Source organism: Microtus pennsylvanicus, chromosome 1, assembly GCF_037038515.1.
Source record: "Microtus pennsylvanicus isolate mMicPen1 chromosome 1, mMicPen1.hap1, whole genome shotgun sequence".
In the NCBI taxonomy this organism is placed as follows: Eukaryota; Metazoa; Chordata; class Mammalia; order Rodentia; family Cricetidae; genus Microtus; species Microtus pennsylvanicus.
The window spans coordinates 140,884,196-140,907,089 of NC_134579.1; the positions used below are offsets into that span (position 1 = coordinate 140,884,196).

General features: G+C 42.5%; 1 protein-coding gene across 4 annotated transcripts; it reads right to left on the reverse strand.

Moving 5' to 3' along the window:
• Positions 1–10,552: 10,552 nt before the first annotated feature.
• LOC142859224 (zinc finger protein 112-like) lies at positions 10,553–21,983 on the reverse strand. Of its 4 annotated transcripts, none has more exons than XM_075989567.1 (6): positions 21,869–21,951; positions 21,160–21,245; positions 19,414–19,462; positions 16,819–16,945; positions 15,587–15,664; positions 10,553–14,732 (listed from the first exon to the last, which is right to left on the reverse strand). In XM_075989567.1, exons 3-6 carry the CDS (start codon positions 19,426–19,428, stop codon positions 12,475–12,477), a joined length of 2,478 nt encoding a protein of 825 aa, XP_075845682.1. In that variant the 5' UTR covers positions 19,429–19,462; positions 21,160–21,245; positions 21,869–21,951; the 3' UTR covers positions 10,553–12,474. The 4 variants fall into 4 exon arrangements, with proteins under 4 accessions (XP_075845682.1, XP_075845680.1, XP_075845681.1 ...); XM_075989565.1 differs by having other exon boundaries at positions 15,575–15,664; positions 21,869–21,929; XM_075989566.1 differs by lacking the exon at positions 21,160–21,245 and having other exon boundaries at positions 21,869–21,983.
• Between the last annotated feature and the right edge of the window lie 911 nt (positions 21,984–22,894).

The window sequence follows — 22,894 nt, forward strand, 5'->3', positions numbered from 1 at the left end:
TAACTGTTTCTGATTTAAAGTAAATAAACAAATTAAGCTACAAAACATACAGATTAGAAGAAAAATCTAATCACACTCTAAGGAAGATATCTATTAAACAGAAGGATATAAGGACCCCCAGAGATAGAATACATAATACTTTATTAACTTTTAATTTTAAAATTTTTAATGTTAGTGAAACAGGGAAAGCAGCTGCTGAAAGTCATTGGATTATGGGAAAAACTGCTGAATTAGGTCCACCCATGTAAAAGCAGGGAAAGTGTTAAGTTAGGGGCAAGGTAATGCTTCCATTTCCACGGGAAAGAAGATTGTTGATCCCATCAAATCTGATAAGAATCCAGCACAACCAAGAGGACTCTCTCCCATGCTTCAGCTGCTGAGATGCCTCTGGGAAACAACAGGCCTTTGGAGCAAGCAGTGACCTAATAACCTGGGGACAGCTAAAGAGTTTGTGTGACAAGGGAGGCAGATGACTCCGAAATCCAAATGCTACAGATCTGTTCCTTGTTATACTTATTCACGGTAAGTAGACAGGTAACGGGGACAAACTATACATGTTGGGCTTTCATGCCCAAACCTCCAATAAACACAGCAGTGAGTTGGGGAGATATGGATATTCTTGTAGTGGTTAATCAATCTTCATGGCTACCTGGGGATTGTGCCAGGTGACTGTTGTTCCTCCTCAGTGAGGTCCACAGTCACGATCTTGAAGTCTGTGCTTTCCTGGAACAGCACACACACTCCTGCTTAGCTGGGCGTGGTTTAGTTTGCTTGTTTTCCAGTGTTCATGGACAGATGCTTTAACCATCGGACAATTATCCTTAGAATATCCGCATCCAAAGCATCTCAATCGAGGTCAGAAGAAGCTCAGAGAGGAACATCAAACAAGATGCATACAAATTCTCTCCATCCATCCATCCATCCACCCACCCATCCATCCATCCATCCATCCATCCATCCATCCATCCATCCATCCATCTCAGTGTAGGGACTGAACCCAGACCCTCACACATGATAGGCAAGTACTCCACTACTAAGCCATTTTCCCAGCATTTAAGGAAGTTATTTTAGGGCTGCTGGAGAGGTCAATGGTCAAGAGCACGTTTTGCTGCTGCAGAGGACCTGGGTTCAATTCCCAGTACACAGATCGTGGTTCACAAACACCTGTAACTCTAGTTCCAGAGGATCCACATCCTCTTTTGACCTCCATAGCTAAGAGGCACACATGTAGTACACATGCATGCAGACGAAACACTCACATACATAAATATATTTTTTTAGTTTAAAGTTATTTTATTCAGTTTATTATTTTATGCCACTGGATGTTATGCCTGCTAGTATTCATGTGCATCATGTATGTACAGTGCCTGCAAAGGCATGGAGAGGGCATCAGACAGCATTTATGCATACCATATGTGTACAAAGTCTGCAGAGGCAGGAGAATTGCTGGAACCTCTGTCTCCAAGCCTAGCCTACAAAATGCAAGCCACGGGTTGAGGGAACATGCCTGCTTCAAAGGAACGAGAACGAGAATGACAAAGGACATCTGATGCAGAGGCACACACACACACGACCCAAACTCGATATGTACACAAATGATCCTTTTAAAAAGACAATAAAGAAACAATTGATAGGAATAAACACTATCACAGTTCGGGTTTCTATTGCTGTGAAGAGACACCAAGACCAAACGAAAGCATTTACTTGTGGTGGCTCACTTACAATTCAGAGGTTTAGTCCATTATCGTCATGGTGGGAAGCAGGGCAGCCATACAGGCAGACACAGTGCTAGAGAAGGGGCTGAAAGTTCTTACACCTGATCCACAGACAACAGGAAGTGGTCTGTCTTGAACAGGGCATGGCTTGAACATAAATGAGACTAAAACCCCAGGCCTACCTCCACAGTGACACACTTCCTCCAACAAGGCCATACCTCCTAATAGTGTCACTCCCTTTGGGGGCCATTTTATTTCAAACCACCACACACACAGTTGGAGCTAGAGAGATGGCTCAGCAGTCAGAGCATTGGCTGAGATTCTAGACAGTTTTTTGGGCACCTCCTAGCCATTTGCTCGTGATTCTGTCCTAGCAGTAGGGAACTTGGGAGGTTCTAGGGCATATAAATTGGGGAAATTTAACTGGCAAGTAACATTACACAAATTGAGCAGGTTTGTGTGTAGAAATATTATATATATATACGTGTATATATATACATACATACAATAAGAAGTTGCTAATTTCTTGTTTGCTTAGGTAATATTATATCCTTTTGGAGTCTTTGAGGGAGTTGAAGAATGGATAGTTATAGTTTTTCTTAGTTATGATAAAAGATAAAATAGATATAAATATTGTAACTGTAAATCTTGCTTGATAACTATTGTTATATGTAATTTTACTATGTTAAAGTGAAAGCCTTTTTTGTTTAAACAGAAAAGGGGGAAATGATGGAGGAGGGTCATCTGTCTATCTGTTGCTTTCATTGGTTAATTAATAAAGAAACTGCTTGGCCTGATAGGTCAGAACATAGGTGGGTAGAGTAGACAGAACAGAATGCTGGGAAGAAGGGAAGTGAGGCAGACGCAATTTAGCCAGGTCAGACATGCTAAATCTTTCCTGGTATGCCACCACCTCGTGCTACACACATTAATAGAAATGGGTTAATCAAAATGTGAGAGCTAGCCAGTAAGAGGCTAGAGCTAATAGGCCAAGCAGTTTTTAAAAGAATACAGTTTCCATGTATTCTTTTAGGTGGGGCTAAACTAGCCATGCGGGAGCCTTCCCGCAGCTCCTGCATCACTACAGTGTAGCTTGTGTAACTTTGGAGCCTGGTCTGGAACTTGCTCTGTAGGCTGAGCTAGCCTCAAACTCAGAGATCCTCCTACCTCAGCCTCTAAAGTGCTGGGATTAAAGGCATTTGCCACCACTGCCCAGCTAAACTTTCAGATTTACTCTGTCCTTGTATCTAAAGTGAAGTTCTTTCAGACAGCATATACTCGTCTCTTGCTTTTAACTTTACATAGACAGACAGATAGACATATAGGTTTTATTTATTCATTTATTGATACAAGGTTTCATTATGAGTGAGACAAGGTCTCACTATGGATGGCCTGGAACTCACCACATAAACCAAACAGAGATCTGTTTGCCTGTTTCTGCATTTCACTTGTATTTTAATAAATAAATAAAACTTGCCTGAGTATCAGAAAAGTAAAACAGCCACACACTGGCCAGTCTTACAAACCATGCATCGATAACACATACCCTTAATCCCAGTAGTCACACTAGTTTGCCATAGCAATGGGGCAGTACATGCCTTTAATCCCAGTGGTGCGCCTTTAATCTAAGCCTTAGAGAGGATTGTAAAATGGAGGAAACAGTTCTCAGACACACTCTCATTCCAAGATTCCTGGAGGCAGGATCACTATTTTTAAGCTGAGGTCAAGGATAGAGCCAGTGACTGGCTATCCTGTTTTTCAGACATTGAACCCCAACTTCTCTCTCTGAATTCTTATTAATTGTGCTTCATTTGTGGCACAAATTTATGAAAAAGACATTTTCCTGAGGCTTTTTAGCCACCAGCCAAGGCCAGAGTTGGGATTGGTATTCCAGTTCTAGGAATTGGAACCCAAACTTCGCCACCTTAGTTCAGGAGAAAAACCAGCACTTTCAGCTCCCATCTGCCCCAGGTTAGCTTCCATGTAAAGATGGAAAATATACAAAGAATCTGGATACTGTATGTTATTGTGTTGTCTTTGAATTGTGTGATGGCTAAAGGAGCAACAGCTGCTAAAAGACATTTGATTATTAATGCTGCTGGATTAATCTAACCTACATATTTTGGAAAAGCCTTGACTTCAAAATTTAAGTCAAAAGATATGTTACTACAGAGAAGAGGTTTTCTTTTCTTTCCTACAAAGTGAGAGGCTGTGGATTCACTCTGGGTTAAGAAAAATAGGGTTTGCTTATGGAAGACCCCTTGAAATATCTCTGATTGTAGAATATGGTCCAGATGATTCAAAATTTTAGAGCACCACTGTTGCAATTTCTTCTGAGTTCTACATCCAGAGCAGCTTCAAGACTGTTGGCTGAGATGATCCCATAAGATTCCAATGAGGGTTCCCATAAGATTACCAGTGCCCCCAATCAGAAGTAGCCTAGAAAACTACCCCCACATTCCCATAAAAATGGATCATGGATGTTTATCTCTGTTTAGTATGTTGATTACAAGTTGTTATGGACAATGGTCAGGAAAAAAAAAGCTAAGCAAAGTAAATTAAATTCAAGGTTCTTGTTTTGAAAAGAAAAAAATATGGGGATATAAATATGATAGGATAAAAGGGTAGATTATTGAATCTACTCTGAAAAGAAAAAGAGAGGATATAGATAAGATTGAATGGTAGATTATTTAATCTACATTTAAAGCAACCACTAATTTTAAATGTTTTACATTGGACTGGGCTTTTGTATATTATATACAATCTTGTATGCTGATACAGATTTGAGACTAATTTTGTTAAAACATACTGTACATACATTTCTAATTTTGTTCAAGGTATTATATCTATGCAGCTCATTTAACAATTAATGCAAATTTCTAGTCCTTAAATATTACTATTACCAACTGTTTAGGACAATAAGGATGCTGCAAGGAAACACTTGTTGTTCTGGCTGCCCAGAACCGAAATAATCACACAGAAACCATCTTATTTAAATCACTGTTTGGTCCATTAGCTCTAGCTACTTATTGGATAACTCTTATATTAATTTAACCCATCTCCATTAATCTGTATATCACCATGTGGCAGTGGCTTACCGGGTAAAATTCCCGGCATCTGTCTCCGGCGGTCCATAGCAGCTCTCTGACTCTGCCTCCTTTCCTCCAGAATGCCATTTAGTTTTCCCCATCTACCTAAATTCTGTTTGACTTTATCAGGCCAAGCCAGTTTTTTATTCATTAACCAATGAAAGCAACACATAGACAGAAAGACACCCACATCATAAGGAAATATAGACTAGTAGTTAATCACCCAGTATAATCAAACTTGTAGTCACATTAGGCATGTTTTCAAAGTCAAAAATATAACTAAGAAAGACAGGTCATCTTCAAATATTTCAGAGATCTATAGAATATGGTATTTAAGATGTTTTAATAACCTAGGTTCTTCTTCTTTTATAAGAATGAAACATGTCTCTTCCTGGCTGGCAGCACAAAACTACTTCAGAGAAGATCATAGGCATCAAAGAAACTCCACATGGAATTTCTTTTCTTTGGGGCAAAAGCAAGCCACTGGGCAAAAAAAAGAAAAGAAAAAAAAAGCCCTGCCTCAACTGTTGACAGTATCCTGTCCTAATTAGACAAGCAGAACACAAAATATCCTGCTTCACAGAAAGTGTGTCAGATATGCTAGGTCTGTGGTCTGTAGGCCAAAGACAGCCGCCTCAGCATTGCAAAGGAACTTTGGGTGACTGTCCGAAGCCAGCTCTTTGTCATCACTCACATTTTTCACTTGCATGCACTTCCTGTTTACTCAGGAAATATTTCCTTCTTGGGTCTCTGAGGTAGATGAAGGCTATGAAGACACAGTCTCCCTTGTTTGTGAGACTCAGAAAAGAAATTCGTTAAAGAAATATAAAGTATGTAAAGTTGAGAGATATCAAAAAAAAACAGTTTTGAATAGTAATGCAAGTTGTGATAGAAAGTATAATTAGGTACAAGACTTTAGACTCACCAAGATAGGATAAAATGGAGTATTCTTCTTGAATTTGTCAAATGTAAATGAACTAGACATTATTGATGCATTTGTACTATGATTACCATTAATGAATAAAGAAACAGCCATGGTCTGTTGATAGGTCAGACGTAGATAGGCAGGGAAGATGGAACCGAATGCTGGGGAAAAGAAGGGTGGAGTCAGAGAAATAACATAGATCTGCTGGATACAGATGCTGGAAATTTTACCTGGTAAGCCACTGCCTCGTACCTATACATAGATTAATAGAAATGGATTAAATTAAGATGTAAGAGTTAGCCAATAATAAGCTAGAGCTAATGGGCCACCAGAGACTTAATTAATAAGGTTTCTGTGTGGTTATTTTGGGGCTAAGCTAGTCGCGCTGCCAGGACGAACAAGCAGTCCCTCCTCCTACACATTTACTGCTAGTATAAATTGTATATGGTTATTGTACTTATTATATGTAGCTCTTCTTATGTTAAAGTTTTCTTTTTTGTTTTAGATGAAAAGGGGAACACAGTGGCATTTCACTTGTATTTTAATAAAACTTGCCTGAGGATCAGAAAAGTAAACCAATCTCACACTGGCCAGCCTTTTAGACCACACAGCAATAACATACACCTTTAATCCCAGCAGCCACATTAGTTTACCATAGAAACCAAGAGGTGAACCCCAATTTCTCTCAATCATGATTCATGTTCTAAGTGTTGACATAAAAGGCATGTGTCACCTTGACTAGCCCCAATCTGTAATCTTTTAAAGCGATGTATTTGGTTTATTGATTTGATAGTTGGTTTTAATTACCAACTTGCCACAAACCAGAATACCCTGGAAACAGAATCTCAATAATGGACCATCTAACTTAGCATATGGGGATATCTTTTTTTTTAATTTTATTTATGTACTTTTTTAGATATGAGTGCTCAATCTGCACATATGCCAAAAAAGGGCATCAGACCCATTATAGACAGTTGTATACATTCGTTCATTTGTAGGTGGGTGGGTATATACAACTCTATATACAGTAGTGAGAGATGGCTTGGGGCTCCCGGCATCCACAACACCCTCCATCCTGGTGACTGACAGCCCCGGCCATGCCTAGTCAATGTGTGCAAGCACAGCACACTCCAGCAGGCTCATTCACAGCAAACTCGCCTACTGCCCTTCTGAGGCGGATTTCCTTCCCAGCATCCACGCCTGCTGCCTATCGCCCAGGATAACCTGAAAACTATGGGGAAGACGCGGGAAGATGCGAGGAGACAGCAGAGGAAGGGCTCACCTTTCTGAGAGACATGCAGGCCACAGCCTCGCACACTCTGGCTGGAAGTTTCTCTTCCTGCACAGGCCACCAGAAGCACACTTCCCAGAATCCCAGGGAACACAGGCTAGTGCAAAGGAAGTTGGCTTTGAATTTACTCCGAATCAGTTCTACCAATCGCTATTCACCTTCAATCTCCAACCTTCACCTCCTTTTTAATCTTAGAAAATGAAAACTTTTCAAACGTGACACTCAAGTAAACGCAAACAAATTCTACAGAGCTACCATCCACACAGTCTAAGATGTTATCATATAGAGGAACTTGGAATACAGAAAGAAGAAAACCAAGTTATAAAAAAAAAAACCTAATCATTTTAAATAGTGTGTATTCACGTTCTTGACTGTATCTTTACCATGTGAGTGTAGTGCTGAGGAAGCCATGTGACCGCATTACGACTGGGCTCCAGAATGTTAGTTTAGCACTTAGCGCTAATAAATCTTTTGTTTAGCAGATACCAGCTGTTTCTCTTCTTCCTCTATTTGAATCTTGTCTGGGAGTTTCCCAAGAATACCAAGCCTATGCAAAACTTGGTTTGAGAAACCTGGAAAACTGTGGTACTTTATGAATTGAGAATTTGCTCGTGGCATTCTATGTTTGAAAACTTCATTCAGGTTGTTTTGAGCTTATGGAAATCAACTGGTTAAAGCTTAAATATGGAGAAAAATAAAAATGTCCTGAGAAAAGGAAAAGTGCTTCAGTCCTTAGAGGTATTACCCTGCAGCTGTGAAAGGCTAAATTCATTCTTGTCTGAGTCTTCTTGCCACAGAATTGTGTGAACCCAACACCACACAGCAACAAAGGTGTCAGGTACCCTGAAACGACTTACAAAAACATTGTGATCCATCTAACATGGGTGCTTGTAGTTAGTTGTTATACTATTTGGGCTCCTTTGGGGGCCCACCACCCTGGTCCCAAATTAACACATGCTTATTATTACTTATAAATGCCTAGTCTTAGCTTGTTTCTTGTCAGCTTTTTTTAAAATTATCTGTCTACTTTTTGCCTTACCTTTCTCTATTTTTCTACATCTTTTCTTTTCTTCTGATTTTATGTCTAGCTGTATAAGTGGGTGGGTAGCACCTTTTCTTGCTCCTTCCTCCCTTCCCAAGGTTCTCCTATTTATTCTCTCTGCCTGCCAGTCCTGTGAAGTGTGATCCTAATTACTCTTCTCAATAAAAGCCCAGAATCAGATATTGGGGTAAAAATTGAAAAATCAGAAGCAGGGCAGCAGCCACCAGCGACTTCTTGCCTCTCTGAATTCTCTGGTCAAAAGGGCTGAGATCCTGTGTCCAATCCCTAATCACCTCCTCTCTTCCCACTCAGCCTTATCACTCCTGTCTCCTATCTGTACAGACCTCTATGGTTATTTGTTAACTAGTGGCTAGCTCCACCCTCTAATTTCCAGGCAAGATTTATTGTCAGAACACAAAATATCAAACATTTCCCCCTTTTATCTAAATAAAAAGCAAAGGTTATAACTAACATAAAAAACTATATACAATAAGGCCAACAACTATACACAATATAGAGCATCAAGAAGTACATTAACAATGTACAGTCCATTTGCATTTGACAAATTGAGAGGAAATACTCCATTATTTATCCAATCTTGGTGAGTCCAAAGAATTATAACTAATTTACCTTTCATCCTAATTTGTATTACCTACCCAAAGCTATCTTCTTATATCTCTAAACTTTATACATCTTAACATTCCTTTGTGAGTTTCTAGTCTTCAACTCCATCAGAGATCTTCAAAGGAAATATTACCTGAGTAAACAGGAAGTGCAAGCAAGCAACTTCTAAAACCTGTGAGAAATGACAGAAACAGCAGGCTGCCTGGACAGTCACACAAGGTTCCTCTATAACGTTGCAGCATTTATCTTCGGCCTATAAGTCTAGCATATCTAACATACTTTTCTGTGGAGCAGGATAATTGTGAAGGGCTGTTCCACTTTGTCTTCGCAAAGTTGAACAGCTGTTTTCTTCTGTGTCCTGCCTATCCAATTTGGACATAACTGTCAGCAGTTGACACAAGGGCAGTTTCTTCACCAGTGGCTAACTTTCACCACAAAGAAAGTAAACTCCATATGCAGTATCCTCAATGCTTGTCTTTTCTGAAGTACATTGGTGCTGCCAGAAACAGATATTTCTCATTGTCATTAAAAAGAGAGAATCTATGTTATTAAAACATCATAAATACCATATTCTGCAGATCTCTGAAGTATTTGAAGATCACCTATCTAAAATATAATTGATCTTGAAAACAACCTAAGATGAATACAAGTTCCATTGTAATAGGTGACTATTTACCTGCATTACTTTATTTTCATAGTATGTAATAATAACTTTAAAAGACTAGAATTTTGTATTACATCGTTAAAGAACAGTATAGGTACAATCTTAAACCAGAGTGATATGTATGAATAGTATGTTCTAACAAAAATAACCTCAAATTTGTTATCAATATACAAAAATCCAGTACAATGTAAAATACTTACGACTAGTAGTTGCTTTTTTTGGTTTATAGTAGGTTTAATTCTCTATTGTCCTATTACAGCTATATCCCCTTTTTTCAGAGTACATTCAATTATGTACCCTTTATCCTCATATTTCTATATCCTCCCTTTCTCTTTTTAGAACAAAAACCCTGAATCTAACCTCCTTTGTTCAGTTTTTTTCCTGATCATTACCAGTAACCACTTGTAACCAAATCCCTTAAACAATGACAAATATCCATTGCCCACTGACCAAAAACCATCTGCCACACTACTTGGGAATGTGAGTTTCATGTTCTTAAATTACTTCCTGCTGTCTGGGAGTGATGGCATCTTTAGGGGACCCTAAATAAATAGGAATATTTACCAAGTCCTGGAAGAGGTACCTGAATCATTTGTGGTTCAGTCTCTGCATAATGGGAATGTGTAGGGCTTATCTCAAGTCCTAGCTAGGGTAGTCTATGAGGATGGGTTCTCAGTTGAAACTGTCCTGAGCCATTTGTAATACAAAGTCAATCTTTGGATGGTGTGTGTCAGTCTGGTAGCATTACCACAATCCAGGTAGAATTATTGTGGGACCCCATCTTCCTTTTAGAGACTCCAAAGGTTGTGCTTAGGCATGATTGGTCATGGTTCACTACAGAAAACTGGTACATTGTAAATCTAACAAGCAGCAGATGTCAAAGTTGTTAAAGGACCATAATTCATTAGGTATATCCAGAGTACAAAATCATAATTCCTAGTTACATAATAGAATCAAACTCAAAATCATGTCCAAGAAACTAGATGAAGCTCTTTTCTAGAATTAGTTAATACTCTATATGACCATTAATATCATGACAAAAACTTTAAAATACATATATATCAATATTATAAATTGAGATAATAAACCTTTGAAAAACATTAAAAAGTGAAAAACTAAAGGGTTATATGATTAGTGGGAATATAATAGTACTGTAATTTTTGTTTCTCTTTTGTCCAATAGGTAGCTTTTCTGACATGAAACACAGATTTTGGGTTTACTTTAATAATCATACTTAGGGTTACCAACTCCAAAGCCAGTTTTAAGTTTTACAAAAAAAAAAAAAAAACATTTGCATTATATGTCTGTAAAGAACAGCAGAAACAACCATTTGGGAAGATTTATGAAAATTTATCCTGTTTGATAATGATGTACTAATAAGCTAATTTACTTTTTCTTGGGATTATTTATTCTTGATTCTTTGTTCTTTTTCTTCAGATGTCTCATATTTCCAAGTCTTCAGATTACTTAGCTGAATGCCTTCATTCTTGTGAAAAGACTAAAAAAGCAAAACCAAACCAAACAAAAAAACCCTGCCCCAACCCTACCTCTGGAAAGGCTCCTTTTGACAAGTTATAACTGATCATATGCAAAGCATTAGCTGTTTGTCTAAGTTAATTGAGATTAGTCATGCAAAACTATTAATGAACCACTTCTAATGAAGAAGTCTCTCTTATTCAAATCTAATCTTTATCAATTTTTGTTCCCGTGGGAACAAAAGCAAAACCACTTCCCCAACATAACAATTATCTTTGTTTCCATTCTGAGGTCAACACATCTTTAAAGTATAAAGGTTGATTTAATTCAATATTATTTTCTATTATCAAATGCCTCTCCAAAGAACTCCTTTCTCATTAGCATTTAGATAATTTAAAGTTAATAAAGAATTATTCAATCATTTTCCTGGGGATCATAATTGCTCCTTTATGTCTACTAAGCCTATTTTTTAAGAGTTCAATTTGATCTGTTTATAACTGCTTGTCAGGTGATTGTGATGGTATATCTGTACTCTATCATTTTACTAGAGATACACGCTGTAGCACTGTCGGTCTTACTCTGTACAGGTATACCCATGAGGGCCATAAATTCTAACAACTCTGTGACTATAGAATCATCCTTTTCAGAACTCAATGCAGTGGCCCACTAAAATCCTGAATATGTACCTATGATATAGTGGACATATTTTAACATTCCAAATTCTGCCAAATGAAACACATTGACCAGCCAAAGATCATTTCATTGAGTACCCTTTGGGTTTCTTCCTGCAGGTAATGGAGTTTAACTGTATAAAAAACTTTACACTGCCTTATAATTTTCTTGTATTGATACCAAGTGATAGAAAAATCTTTTTTCAAACTCTTGCTATTGACATGCTGTTTTTCTTATGACTCTGAGGGTTCTAGTACTTTTCAACCAAGTTAATGAATTTCATCACTATATTGTACTAGAGGGCCCGGCAGACCCAAATGGGATCTAATATGTGCTATATAAAAGGGATGATTTCTATTTCTTGTAACTAAATAATAAAATCAATTTTGTATAATCAAAACTTACTTTTTAATTGGACAAGAGGAAGAAATGCTGTGGAATAATCATCTTGCACACTGTAAAGATTTGTCACACAAGCTGGTTTAATGAAAGGCTGACTGGCCAGTAACCAGGCAGAAAGTATAGCTGGGCCAACTAAACTACGGATGATAAGGGATAAAAATAGGCAGGTTCAGGAGACTCAGGTAAACACAAGAGAGAGCAAGATGGGTGCGCCATATTGAGAACAGACCACCACATGCCAATGCATAATTAAGGAATATCAGTTAACTTAAACTGGAAGAGATAGCTAATAATAAACCTGAGTTATTAATCCAACATTTGCGAGTAATATTAAGCCTCTGCATGGTAATTTGGGAAGCAGCTTCTGGTCCAGATATTTGGGACCAATTGGCTCTGAGAAACGAAACTTCCACATATAATCAAACTTTTGCTATTTCCTGCTTACATTCGGAAGAAGTTCTTTGATCCTCTCCAAGAGCTTATTGAGATGTTGGCAAACACTTGATGAATCTCTATTCTGTGTTGTTTCCCAGCAACCACTGGCATACATGTTAGGTACAAACACTACTTTATATTAACAAAACAGAACAGTATTTGAAAGGCCTTCATCTCTGCATAGGTTCTCAGGATGGGAACTATTCCTATACTCTTCCCTCCTATAGAAACTATCACTGCTATGGACTTTTTGATGCATCAGAAGACCTGAATTTCTACTGAATCCCTTACCACATGTGTCACACTTGTAGGGTTTCCTTCCCGTATGGACAAGCTGATGAGATTGAAGATTTGACTTCTGGGTGAAACCTTTCCCACACACCTCACATTTAAACGGCTTCTCCCCAGTATGGATTCTATGATGTATCTGGAGATTGGAATACCTATTGTAGGCCTTCCCACACTCAAGACACTGGTAAGGCTTCTCTCCCATGTGGACTCTCTCGTGGACCAGGAGAGTTGAGGCCTTACTGAAGCCTTTGCCACATTTTCCACATTTATAGGGTTTTTCTCCTGTGTGAACCCGCTGATGAATTTGAAGATTACAGTTCCATCTGAAGCCCTTCCCACACTCCTCACACTTGTATGGTTTCTCTCCTGTATGAACTCTCCGGTGACCTTGAAGGTTTGAACTCCGACTGAAGCCCTTCCCACACTGCTCACACTTGTATGGTTTTTCCCCAGTGTGAACTTTCTGGTGGTCTTGCAGGTAGGAATTTCGACTGAAGCTCTTCCCACACTCCTCACACTTGTATGGTTTCTCCCCAGTGTGACTTCTCTGATGGCCTTGCAGGTAGAAACTCCGACTGAAGGCCTTCCCACACTCCTCACACTTGTATGGTTTCTCTCCAGTGTGAACTCTCCGGTGAGAGTGTAGGTAGGCACTCTGGCTGAAGCACTTCCCACACTCCTTACATTGATATGGTTTCTCTCCTGTGTGGACTCTCTGGTGAATGGTAAGAACCCATCTGTCACTGAAGCATTTCCCACAGGTGTTGCATTTGTGTGGCTTAGGTTTCTGCTGATCTTGGGGGCTGGAACTCCAGTTAGACCCATTCCCACTCTCTTTATAAGTAGGTTTCTCAATGATGTCAAGTTGTTGATGGCTTGGAATACACAATTTTTGATCAAAGCTTGTATTGCATAAATGTTTATGTGGTTGTTCCCTGGGATACACTGCTGAAAAGTCCTGGAAATGTGGGGGCAGACTGAAGTGGTCACCACACTCAGAGTTATAGACAGGCTCTTCCATGTGAACTCTGTGCTCAGTGTTAAAATTTGAGCAATGTGTGAAATCTTTTCTACACTCCACACCTGGATATAGTTTCTCTTCAGTGTGGATATCCTGATTAGCTTGAAGATACAAACTCTGACTAGAAACATTCCCATTCTCCTCATACTTGTTGGGCTCTTCCCTAGTGTGGACCCTAAAATTACTATTATAGTGTAAACAACAAGGCAAAGCTTTCTCAGGGATGCCGCTCTTCTGGGAGGTGTCGCCCGGGTGGACACATCCACAAGGGTTGAGAGGGGAGGCATGATGGGCATTCTCACTGCCCTGGCACAGCATTTGCTCTGTACACAGTCTCAGAGGGGACCACAGAAGAGAACTCTCAGCCGTACCTTCATCTCCTGTTTCCACACTCTGATGGATGTAAAGAGCTGACCTGTCCTGAGAGCCCTCTCCATGTGAACTGCATGGACAGGGCTTCGCTCTTGAGTTGAACTGCTGATGTGTGTGAGAGCCGGGCTCATTGCTGTCACCATGGCCACAGACTTTTCTTAACTTACTACATGGGCAGGGCACCAGCCCTAATTTAATGAAGTCCTTCTTAAGTGAAGATACCTTCATGGTCTCTTCTCTGAGGTCATGGAAACTATAGCTTTCCCCCTTTCTGTGTAACCCCTCACTGTCACTGTGGTATGAGAACCAATTGATGCTGTCACATCCATGGAAATGATTTCTCGTGGGCATTCGCTGACCTTTCCATTGGCGATTACACGACCCACTGAGATGTGATTCCTGCCAAGACTGCTGGGCTCTCAGTGAAGGAAACTCTTGACTTCTCAGAGAGGCAGAGTCATCATCTACAGGAGGCAACACGTAGTTCCCATCCTCAGAAATCTGAACCAGCCTCCCTGCGCACACCAGGAAGGAAGAATCTCTCTGGTTCTGAGACTCAGTGTTGCTCTTTAGACATCTTTTCATGGGATCCTGATCCCTGGGTAACAAGCCTGCACCCGGTGGCCAGGTCTGACAGGAGGAGAGCTCTCTGGGACAAAGGGAGCTTAACTCCATGTCTTCATCATTCTCCACAGCACGTCCACCCTGGCTTCCTATAAGGATGAGAATCCAGACAAACACACAAGTGAACACCTTACTGAGAGACACTGGTGTGTAACACATGGCTCACATCAGGAGACAAACAGGCCTCACTGCTTCTGTGGAGACTGACAAAACACTTGACACACAGGAGAAACAAAATCAAGGCTCTGTGGGTGCCTAAGATCTGGATTTTCCACTGGCAGTAGTGGAGCAACCTTTAATCCCAGCACTCAGGAGGTAGAGATAGGCAGATCTCTGTGAGTTCAAAGCCAGCCTGCTTTACAAAGTAAGTTCCTGATTAGCCAGAGCTACCCTGTCTCCAAAAGAAAAACAAAACAAAATAAACAACAAGAAAAAAGAACAACCCAAAAACAAAACAAAAAAAAGACCTGTGTTTTCTTAAAAAATCTGGGTATCAAATGTGGCAGTGTTCAAAAGTTCTAGTGCTTTATCATGGGTTGTTAGGTAGAAAAAACAAAAGCGGATATTCCCAATGTGGAAAAATGTTTTTGTCTTTAGAAGCATGAATATGAGTATAAGTGAGTGTGGCCTCTCTTTCTGTATGTGTGTATATGTGTTCGCTCCACCAATGGTATGACTGTGGAGGTCAGAGAACAACCTGAGGGAGTCAGCTTACTCCCCCTGACAACACAAAGGGTCTAGGGAAGGAACTCTGCTTGGGACTAGCACCCTTACTCAAGGAGCCTTCTCAGCGGCCCTGCTCGAAGCACTTTAAAAGCCATTATACTATTTGTGAAGCGGGGACCAGTGGAGAGTTAAGGAGAGAAATGCTATGCCCTGCCCATGTCAGAGAAAGCAATCCTGCCCACTGGCCCAGCAGCATCTTCCCCACCTGAGATCTCACCTCCTTGGGCCTCCACCATGCAGAGCTCCTCTTCATTCTCCAGCTGGGCTATCAGGCCTGGTGTGAACGGCTGGTGTGCTAGTGGAGGGAAAAAAGAAAGAAAAGAAAAAAAAAGAAAATCAAAAGTTTGATGATATCTACTTTATAAATACTAGATAAAAAGAGTGGGAAGTAGAGGCAGGCAGAGCAGTTTCAAGGCCACCCTTAGCTATATAGTAAGTTTGAGAAGAGTCTGGCCTAGGATATAGACACTGAGTCAAAAAAACAAAAAAACCAAAGGAAGGTAGGAATGGAGGGAGGGAGGGATAGAGGGAGGGAGGGATGGAGGGAGGGATGGAGGGAGGGATGGAGGGAGGGAAGAACAAGACTCTCAAGCTGGAAAGATGGCTCAGAGGTTAAAAGCACTGGCTACTCTTCCAGAGAGCCAAGGATTGGTTCCCAGCACCTACACACAGCAGCTCACAACCACCACTAACTTCAGTTCTAGGAAATTTGAAGCCCTCTCTGGCTTTTGTTTGCACCTGTCCAAAACATGGTCCATGTGCACACAGGTACACGCACGTACACACACATACACACACTGAATATATTTTAAACATACCTCCCAGTGAAATGGAATAATAAATAGGGACTACCACACAGCCTATAAAAGAAAACTAGCTAGAAGCACATTGTAAATGGTTTTATGGAAACCAATGCAGAGGCCCTCTGTCCCCACTGTCCTACTCTACTTCCTGTACACACTATGACAAAAGGCACTGGGGGAGAAAGGTTTTATTTCGTCTTGTAGCTTGAAGCTCTTCATGGTGCAAGGCAGGACTCATGGCAGGGGCTGGAGACAGGAGCTGGAGCAGAGGCCATGGAGGGTGCTACTTACTGGCTTGCTCCTTACAAAGCTCAGAGGCACTTGGTAGAGCAAGCACCACCCACAGTGGGCTGGGCCACAATCTTAGCAATAATCAATCAAAAAAATCCCACACAGACTTGGCCACACGCCAACCTGGCAGAAGCATTTTCTCAAGTGAGGCTCCTCTTCCCAGACGACTCTAGCTTGTGTCGTTAATAAAACCAAGCAGGACTCCCATACACAGCTCAAAGGACAGGTGGACGGAGCCATGAGAAACCTGTGTTTCCAGTTAGACAACCAAGCCCAGAAAACAACTCCAGCAGTTCCCAGGCTCCCTGCAGCTGGTCCCAGTCGCTCATCCGGGAAACCCAGACCCCATCCTCACCCACTGAGAGCAGCATCCTGAAGGTCTCCAGCATCACATCACGGTACAGCTTCCTCTGGGCAGCGTCCAGCAGCCCCAGCTCCTCCTCGCTGAAGACCACAGCCACATCCCTGAACGTCACCATCTCCTGGGACAGCAAAACATGCAGGTTATAACTACAGAAGAGGTGAGGCTGAGATGTGGAGGGAGACCTTGTGGGACTCAGAGCCTCTCAGCTGGAAGTACCTGTCTCTGCCTGCCTTCCGTCTGCTCAGCCCACCCGCCATGAGGGCTGCAAAGAAATCCTCCTATTTGTGTGTGCTTGTGTACATGTTTGGATACAGGCTCATGCGCATGCACAAATGTGAGAATGCATGTGCATTTTGCCCACACCTGTGCATGTGGCACAACATGTATCTGGAGAACTTTCAGGAGTTGGCCCGGTCCTTCAACCTTGCAGAAACACAGAGCAGGGCCATCTCTCTTGCTGTTTCTGCAGTACTGTGTATTCCAGGCTAGCAAGGCTGCCAGCCTCCAGCTGGTTCTCCCGTGTCCTCCATAGCGGGATTATAGTTGGGCACCACCACATCTGGTGTTTTACACAGATTCCAAGGATTGAACTCAGGTCCTCGCGATTGTGTGGCAAGTGTTCATATCTGCTGAGCCATCTCCCCAGCCCCTTCCACATTGCTTCATAAAATAGTATATACTGACTTGAAGTTCACTAATTAAGTCAATTTAGTAAAAATTATTCTTTTGTCACATAATAAATATTTTTTTAAATGTTATTTTTAATTTATCTGTGTGGTGTGGTGTGTGTCCGTTTGTGTGTACGGAGCTCATGCAGGCCATGGTGCATGTGTGGAGGTCAGATAAAAACTCTGAGGAGTCAGTTCTTTCCTAATCTGTGGTTCCCACAGATCTAACTCAGCCATCAGCCTTCGCAGCAAGCTCCCTTACCACTGAGCCACCTCACTGTCCCTCGCTCACTCTATTTCCTCTTCTAGAATGTCACCGTGCAGACACGATTGTTCTCACTTCCTTTTACATTGCAAACATTTTGCGTTATTGCTTTGTTATCTGGCTCTTTATAGAGAATTCTTAGATGTTTATACTGCAGACCTGTTCAAGCCTGTACCTGCTCCACAGGACTTTCTGCGCAGCTTGTTGGCCACAGATGGAGAGCTCTGCCCTCGCCTCCTCTGCCCTGCTCTGCACTGTCCTCTGACTTTACACTAAACAAGGCTGGCTATCTTCACCTAGAAGACAAAGGCCCCAGCACACACAACATCCTGAATGAACATGGCTCCCCCATCCTCACGGAACAGCATGAAGGAGCCCAGGCTCACTTGGTCCTTCAGGCCTGTGAATGAGACGATGGATGGACAGCGACCACGCCCTGCACTGCTGAGGACTTTCACGTTCAATATATTCAATACATAAATGGTGAAATCTCGCCATCCGTCCCCACGCCCCAGAGTATCAGAGACCCTGATAGAAGAGCCTAGAGGTGCTGTGGTTAAGAGCACTGGTTGCTCTTACAGGGGACAGACAGAGGCTTGGTTTCCAGCACCCACGTGGCAGCTCACAATCATCTATAACTCCAGGTCCAGGGGATCTGACGCCCTCTTTCTCTTCCTTTGGGAAGACATGCCTCACAGCTGTACATACAGGAAAGTCACTCATAGGCAAAATAAAAATATATAAATCTTAAAATAAATTTGAAAACCAAAAGAAAAACACAATAAACTTTCTCAGCTGTCACCTACGGGATAAGGTATACAGATGCACTGATGTATATGCTATGTGCACGTGCATATGTGTGCATGTATATATGTACATACAGAACCACAGCTTTGAGTCTCTAGAAGGCTCGGAGTGACAGGTCTCTCAGACCGCGGCTCATGTTCATTTCATCACTGGGTGGTACCAGGGACAAACGTCGACCAATGCCAGGTGTGTGTCGCTCTCTGGACCACACGGCCAGCCTCAGAGCAGTCTTGTGAGCCAAGGCTCTCCACAGGGAAAAGGACAAAGAGACATCAAACTGTGGGAGCCTCAGGGATTTCCGAGTTTGTGGGTGGCGAACAACTCAATGCAATCCACTCAAGAGTTAGAATGCACACCACTGTTATCAGAAAACATGCAGGTTCCACGCTACAGCACAGCAAACGGAGCTAGGGATGTGGCTTTAAATGGCCATGGGGACATTGTAAGCAAGATAATGATGTGACTAATTTTTAAATTTCTATTCCCTTTTATACTGTTCATAGACTTGTGTGTTTGAATGCTTGGCCCATAGGGAGTAGAATTATTAGGAGTGTGGCCCTGTTGAAGAAGGCATTGGAGGAAGTGTATCACTGTGGAGGCAAGTTCTGAGGTCTCAAGTTAAGGCCAGTATGGCACACAGTCTCCTGTTACCTGTGGATCAAGATGTAGAACTCTCATCTCCTTCTGCAGAAACACAGCTGCCTGGATGCTACCACCATAATAATCTGAGCTGTAAGCCATCACAAATTGAATGTTTTTCTTTATAAAAGCAGGGGTCATGGTACCTCTCAGAGCAACTCAAACTCTAAGACAGAGCATGAACAGCACAGTTGAAAATCAACTCACCTGCAATTGGGCCATTTTCTCCTCCTTTTTTCTAGGAAATGGTACAGACCTGAGAAGACAGGACAGGATGATAGACGCCATGAGAGAGGGAAAATACGAGCTTGGCCAGGTGAGATCCAGGTGCCCCTTGCCTCCAGAGGAAGGCACACACATGCTGCAAATCAAGTCACATTCCAGCTACCCCCAGGATGTCCCACCCTAGGCTGCAGGCAGGGACAGCCTTCCCAGGTGTTCTTACTTCATACCAGGCATCCCCCAGATGTTCACTCCCATCCTGGGAAACGTGGCCAAAAAGGGTTTTGGCTCCAAGCAAGCAGCATCAAGGACAAATTTCCTGTGTTCAGAGGTTGGTGCGGGCTGTAATGGTGCAGCAGGTAAGGGTACTTGCTGCCAAGCCTGATGACCTGATATTAATCTTCAGGACCCACATGAAAGGAGAGAACTGGTTCCCACAAGCTGTCCTCTGACATGTGCTTCTGTCATTACACACTCGCTAATAACTATGTCATTCTTTCCAAGGTGTGTGGTGCTAACATGTGTACTCATGAAGTAACCATAGCTACGTTCATTAACCTTCTACATTTCAAATCTGCCTTCTGCAAGAGGGTTGTTAGGGTGTTGTCATTCAGTGTTAAGGGCTGCTGAAATTCTGCGCACCAGCACTGGACAGGTACTGTAAGAAATTAAGCCTCTCTGTCCCCATGAGTGTCCAGAAGAGTCATCACAGAACTGACCTTGCATCTAACCTGAGAGATTAGAGCATGTCTAGGTGGTATAGTCCCTACCTAGAATCCCCCAGTGAGGGAATGGGGTGTGCCTCAATGGAAGGACTCATGCCTAGAATCACCCAGTGAGGGGCTGGGGTGTAACTCAGTGGTAGAGCCCCTGCCTAGAATACCCAGTGAGGGGCTCGGGTGTGGCTCAGTGGTAAAGCCCCTGCCTAGAATCTCCCAGTGAGGGGCTGGGGTGTGCCTCAGTGGTAGAGCCCCTGCCTAGAATCCCCCAGTGAGGGGCTGGGGTGTGGGCTCAGTGGTAGAGCCTCTGCCAAGGATCCACCAATGAAGAGTTATGGCCGGGCTCTGTGGTAGAGCCCCTACCTAAAATCCCCCAATAAGGGGCAGCATTATAAGCATGTTGTTTAGCAAAGTCTTCCAAGATAGACTTCCCATCCTACAGGGAACCTCCTTAGATGGCGGGTGTTCTAAGGGGAGACAAAACATTCCATGATACTGGGAAACTCAATGAAATTCAGGAAGTGAACAACTCCAAAGCTTCACGAAGTCTCAGACACTGACCAGGTTCACTAGACCTTGCCTTTCCCAATCATTTATAAGCAGTAAGGAATATTTAGTGACATCTCAGCAAGTTGAGCTGCCTAGAATATGCTCACACCCGCAGAAGTCCCAAAGGCAGAGACCAGCTGAGCAGACAGATATTCAGAACAACAGAAGCAACTGGCTGACCTGCCTGCAGACTGCAGTGTGCTCCGGGTTTCCAGCTTTGTGAGCTGTCACCATGCTGGAGGGGGCTTTGGTGATGCAGCTGCCTTTGAGTCATTTCTGCTCCTATAAGTAACCCCTCAGCCATACTCCTGTTAGTAATCCCAATAATTGTGTGACAATACTCATGGGGAGACATGACCAAATAAACGTCTACTCGTTCCAGATAGAGAACCAATGATTGCCGAATAAGTCCAACATGGTGACCCAATGAGTTTTATTGGGGTTGTGCATATCTAACACCTACCTCGCGTTGGCTATTGATGAGACTATTCTTGCTGGCACTGATCTTAACAGCCCACATGCCAATCTTCATCTCACTCTGAACAGTGCCTGTATGTAGGGTAGTAATCACGAATTCATACACATCACCCTTTGCACATTCTAAAATGGCTTTAACATCCCATCAAATAGCAACAGAAAAACCCAGGCATTAAGGATATGGTAAGAGGGGTGAGGTGTGGCCAGGCTGGGGCCAAGGGCCCTACAGCAGGAGCTCTGAGACCATCTGTGGGTCATGGAGCTTCCAGAGACTGGGGCGCTTCCTCGAAATCTGGAAAGCACTAAGAGCAAAATAATTGCTAAGAGCTGGTACCGCGCGCCCGCTGTCTTGAGCCTTGCAGCAATCACGAGCTCACTCTTCGAATGGTACCAATATTGGGGGGAAAACGGGGGCACAGACGGAGACGACTGTGAATTTCCGACAGTGGCTAGAGAGACAGCTGGGGGCTCCCGGCGCCCATGACACCCTCCATCCCGGTGACTGACAGCCCCGGCCAGGCCTGAGTCAATGTACGCAAGCGCGGCACGCTCCGGCAGGCTCATTCACAGCAAACTCGCCTACTGCCCTACTGAGGCGGATTTCCTTCCCAGCATCCACGCCTGCTGCCTATCGCGCGGGTCAGCCTGAAAACTATCGGGAAGACGCGGGAGAGGACAGCAGAGGGGGGGCTCACCTTTCTGAGAGGAACGCGGGCCACGGCCTTACACACCTGGGCCGGAAGTGACTCTTCCCGCACAGGCCACCGGGAGCACACTTCCCAGAATTCCCAGGGGACCAGTACGACACAGACTCTTGCAGAGGAAGTTAGCTTTGAACCTAGGATTTCCGGACTACATTTCCCAAAATTCCCGACCGAGTGTGCCGGCCCTCCAAGCCTCTTGCCACGGACGGTATCCTAGTGTAATGAAGATGGGACTGTGACAGACTACATTTCCCCAAATTCGCGACAGAATAGGTTGGCCCTTTCAGTCGCCCCCAACGGAAGTTATCTTAGTGTCCTGCGGTGGGCGTGTCTAGGACTACATTTCCCACAATTCTTAGGGATCCTCCTGCCTTTCCCGGGCGGAAGTGCCACTGTAACTAGATTGTCTCAGAACTTGTGGATGTTAGCTTTCCTGAAGACAAAAATCTTCTAATCACAAAGCTTTCCTACCTTTCTCTGGAAGACTGTGTGTTAAACGATGACTTTCTAGAGCTTGTCAGGGACCGTGTCTGTTGTAGATTATAATAAAATAGTCCCACAATAGCCCAGAATAGAGTGTAGTAAAAGGTTATTTATTTAGGGCAAGACTCACAGAGCAGTAGTCCTGTGAAGGAGTGGAGAATAGGGAACCAGATTCAGCAGCCAAGAGGCTGTGCAAGTTTTTACATCTATATGTATACTAAAATTCACCACACCCAAAGTGGCCTGATATCTTAAAGACCTGAATGAGTTCCTATATCACCCCCCTTTTTGTCGAAAATAAAAGAGTGCTAAGCATAATACAAAACTATAAACAATAAGAACAAATATCAAGTATAAAAATTAGAATTACAGCCAGCATAAACAATATCAAACAAGAAACACAGGCTAAATGTTTTAATACGTATCCTATTCTAAGGAGTCTTAAGTCTTATTAGAAAGGCCTGTCTAAGTCATCGGAGAGAAGTAACTACAACTATATAGTCTTCAACTCCATAGAAGACCTGAGAAGGGAAA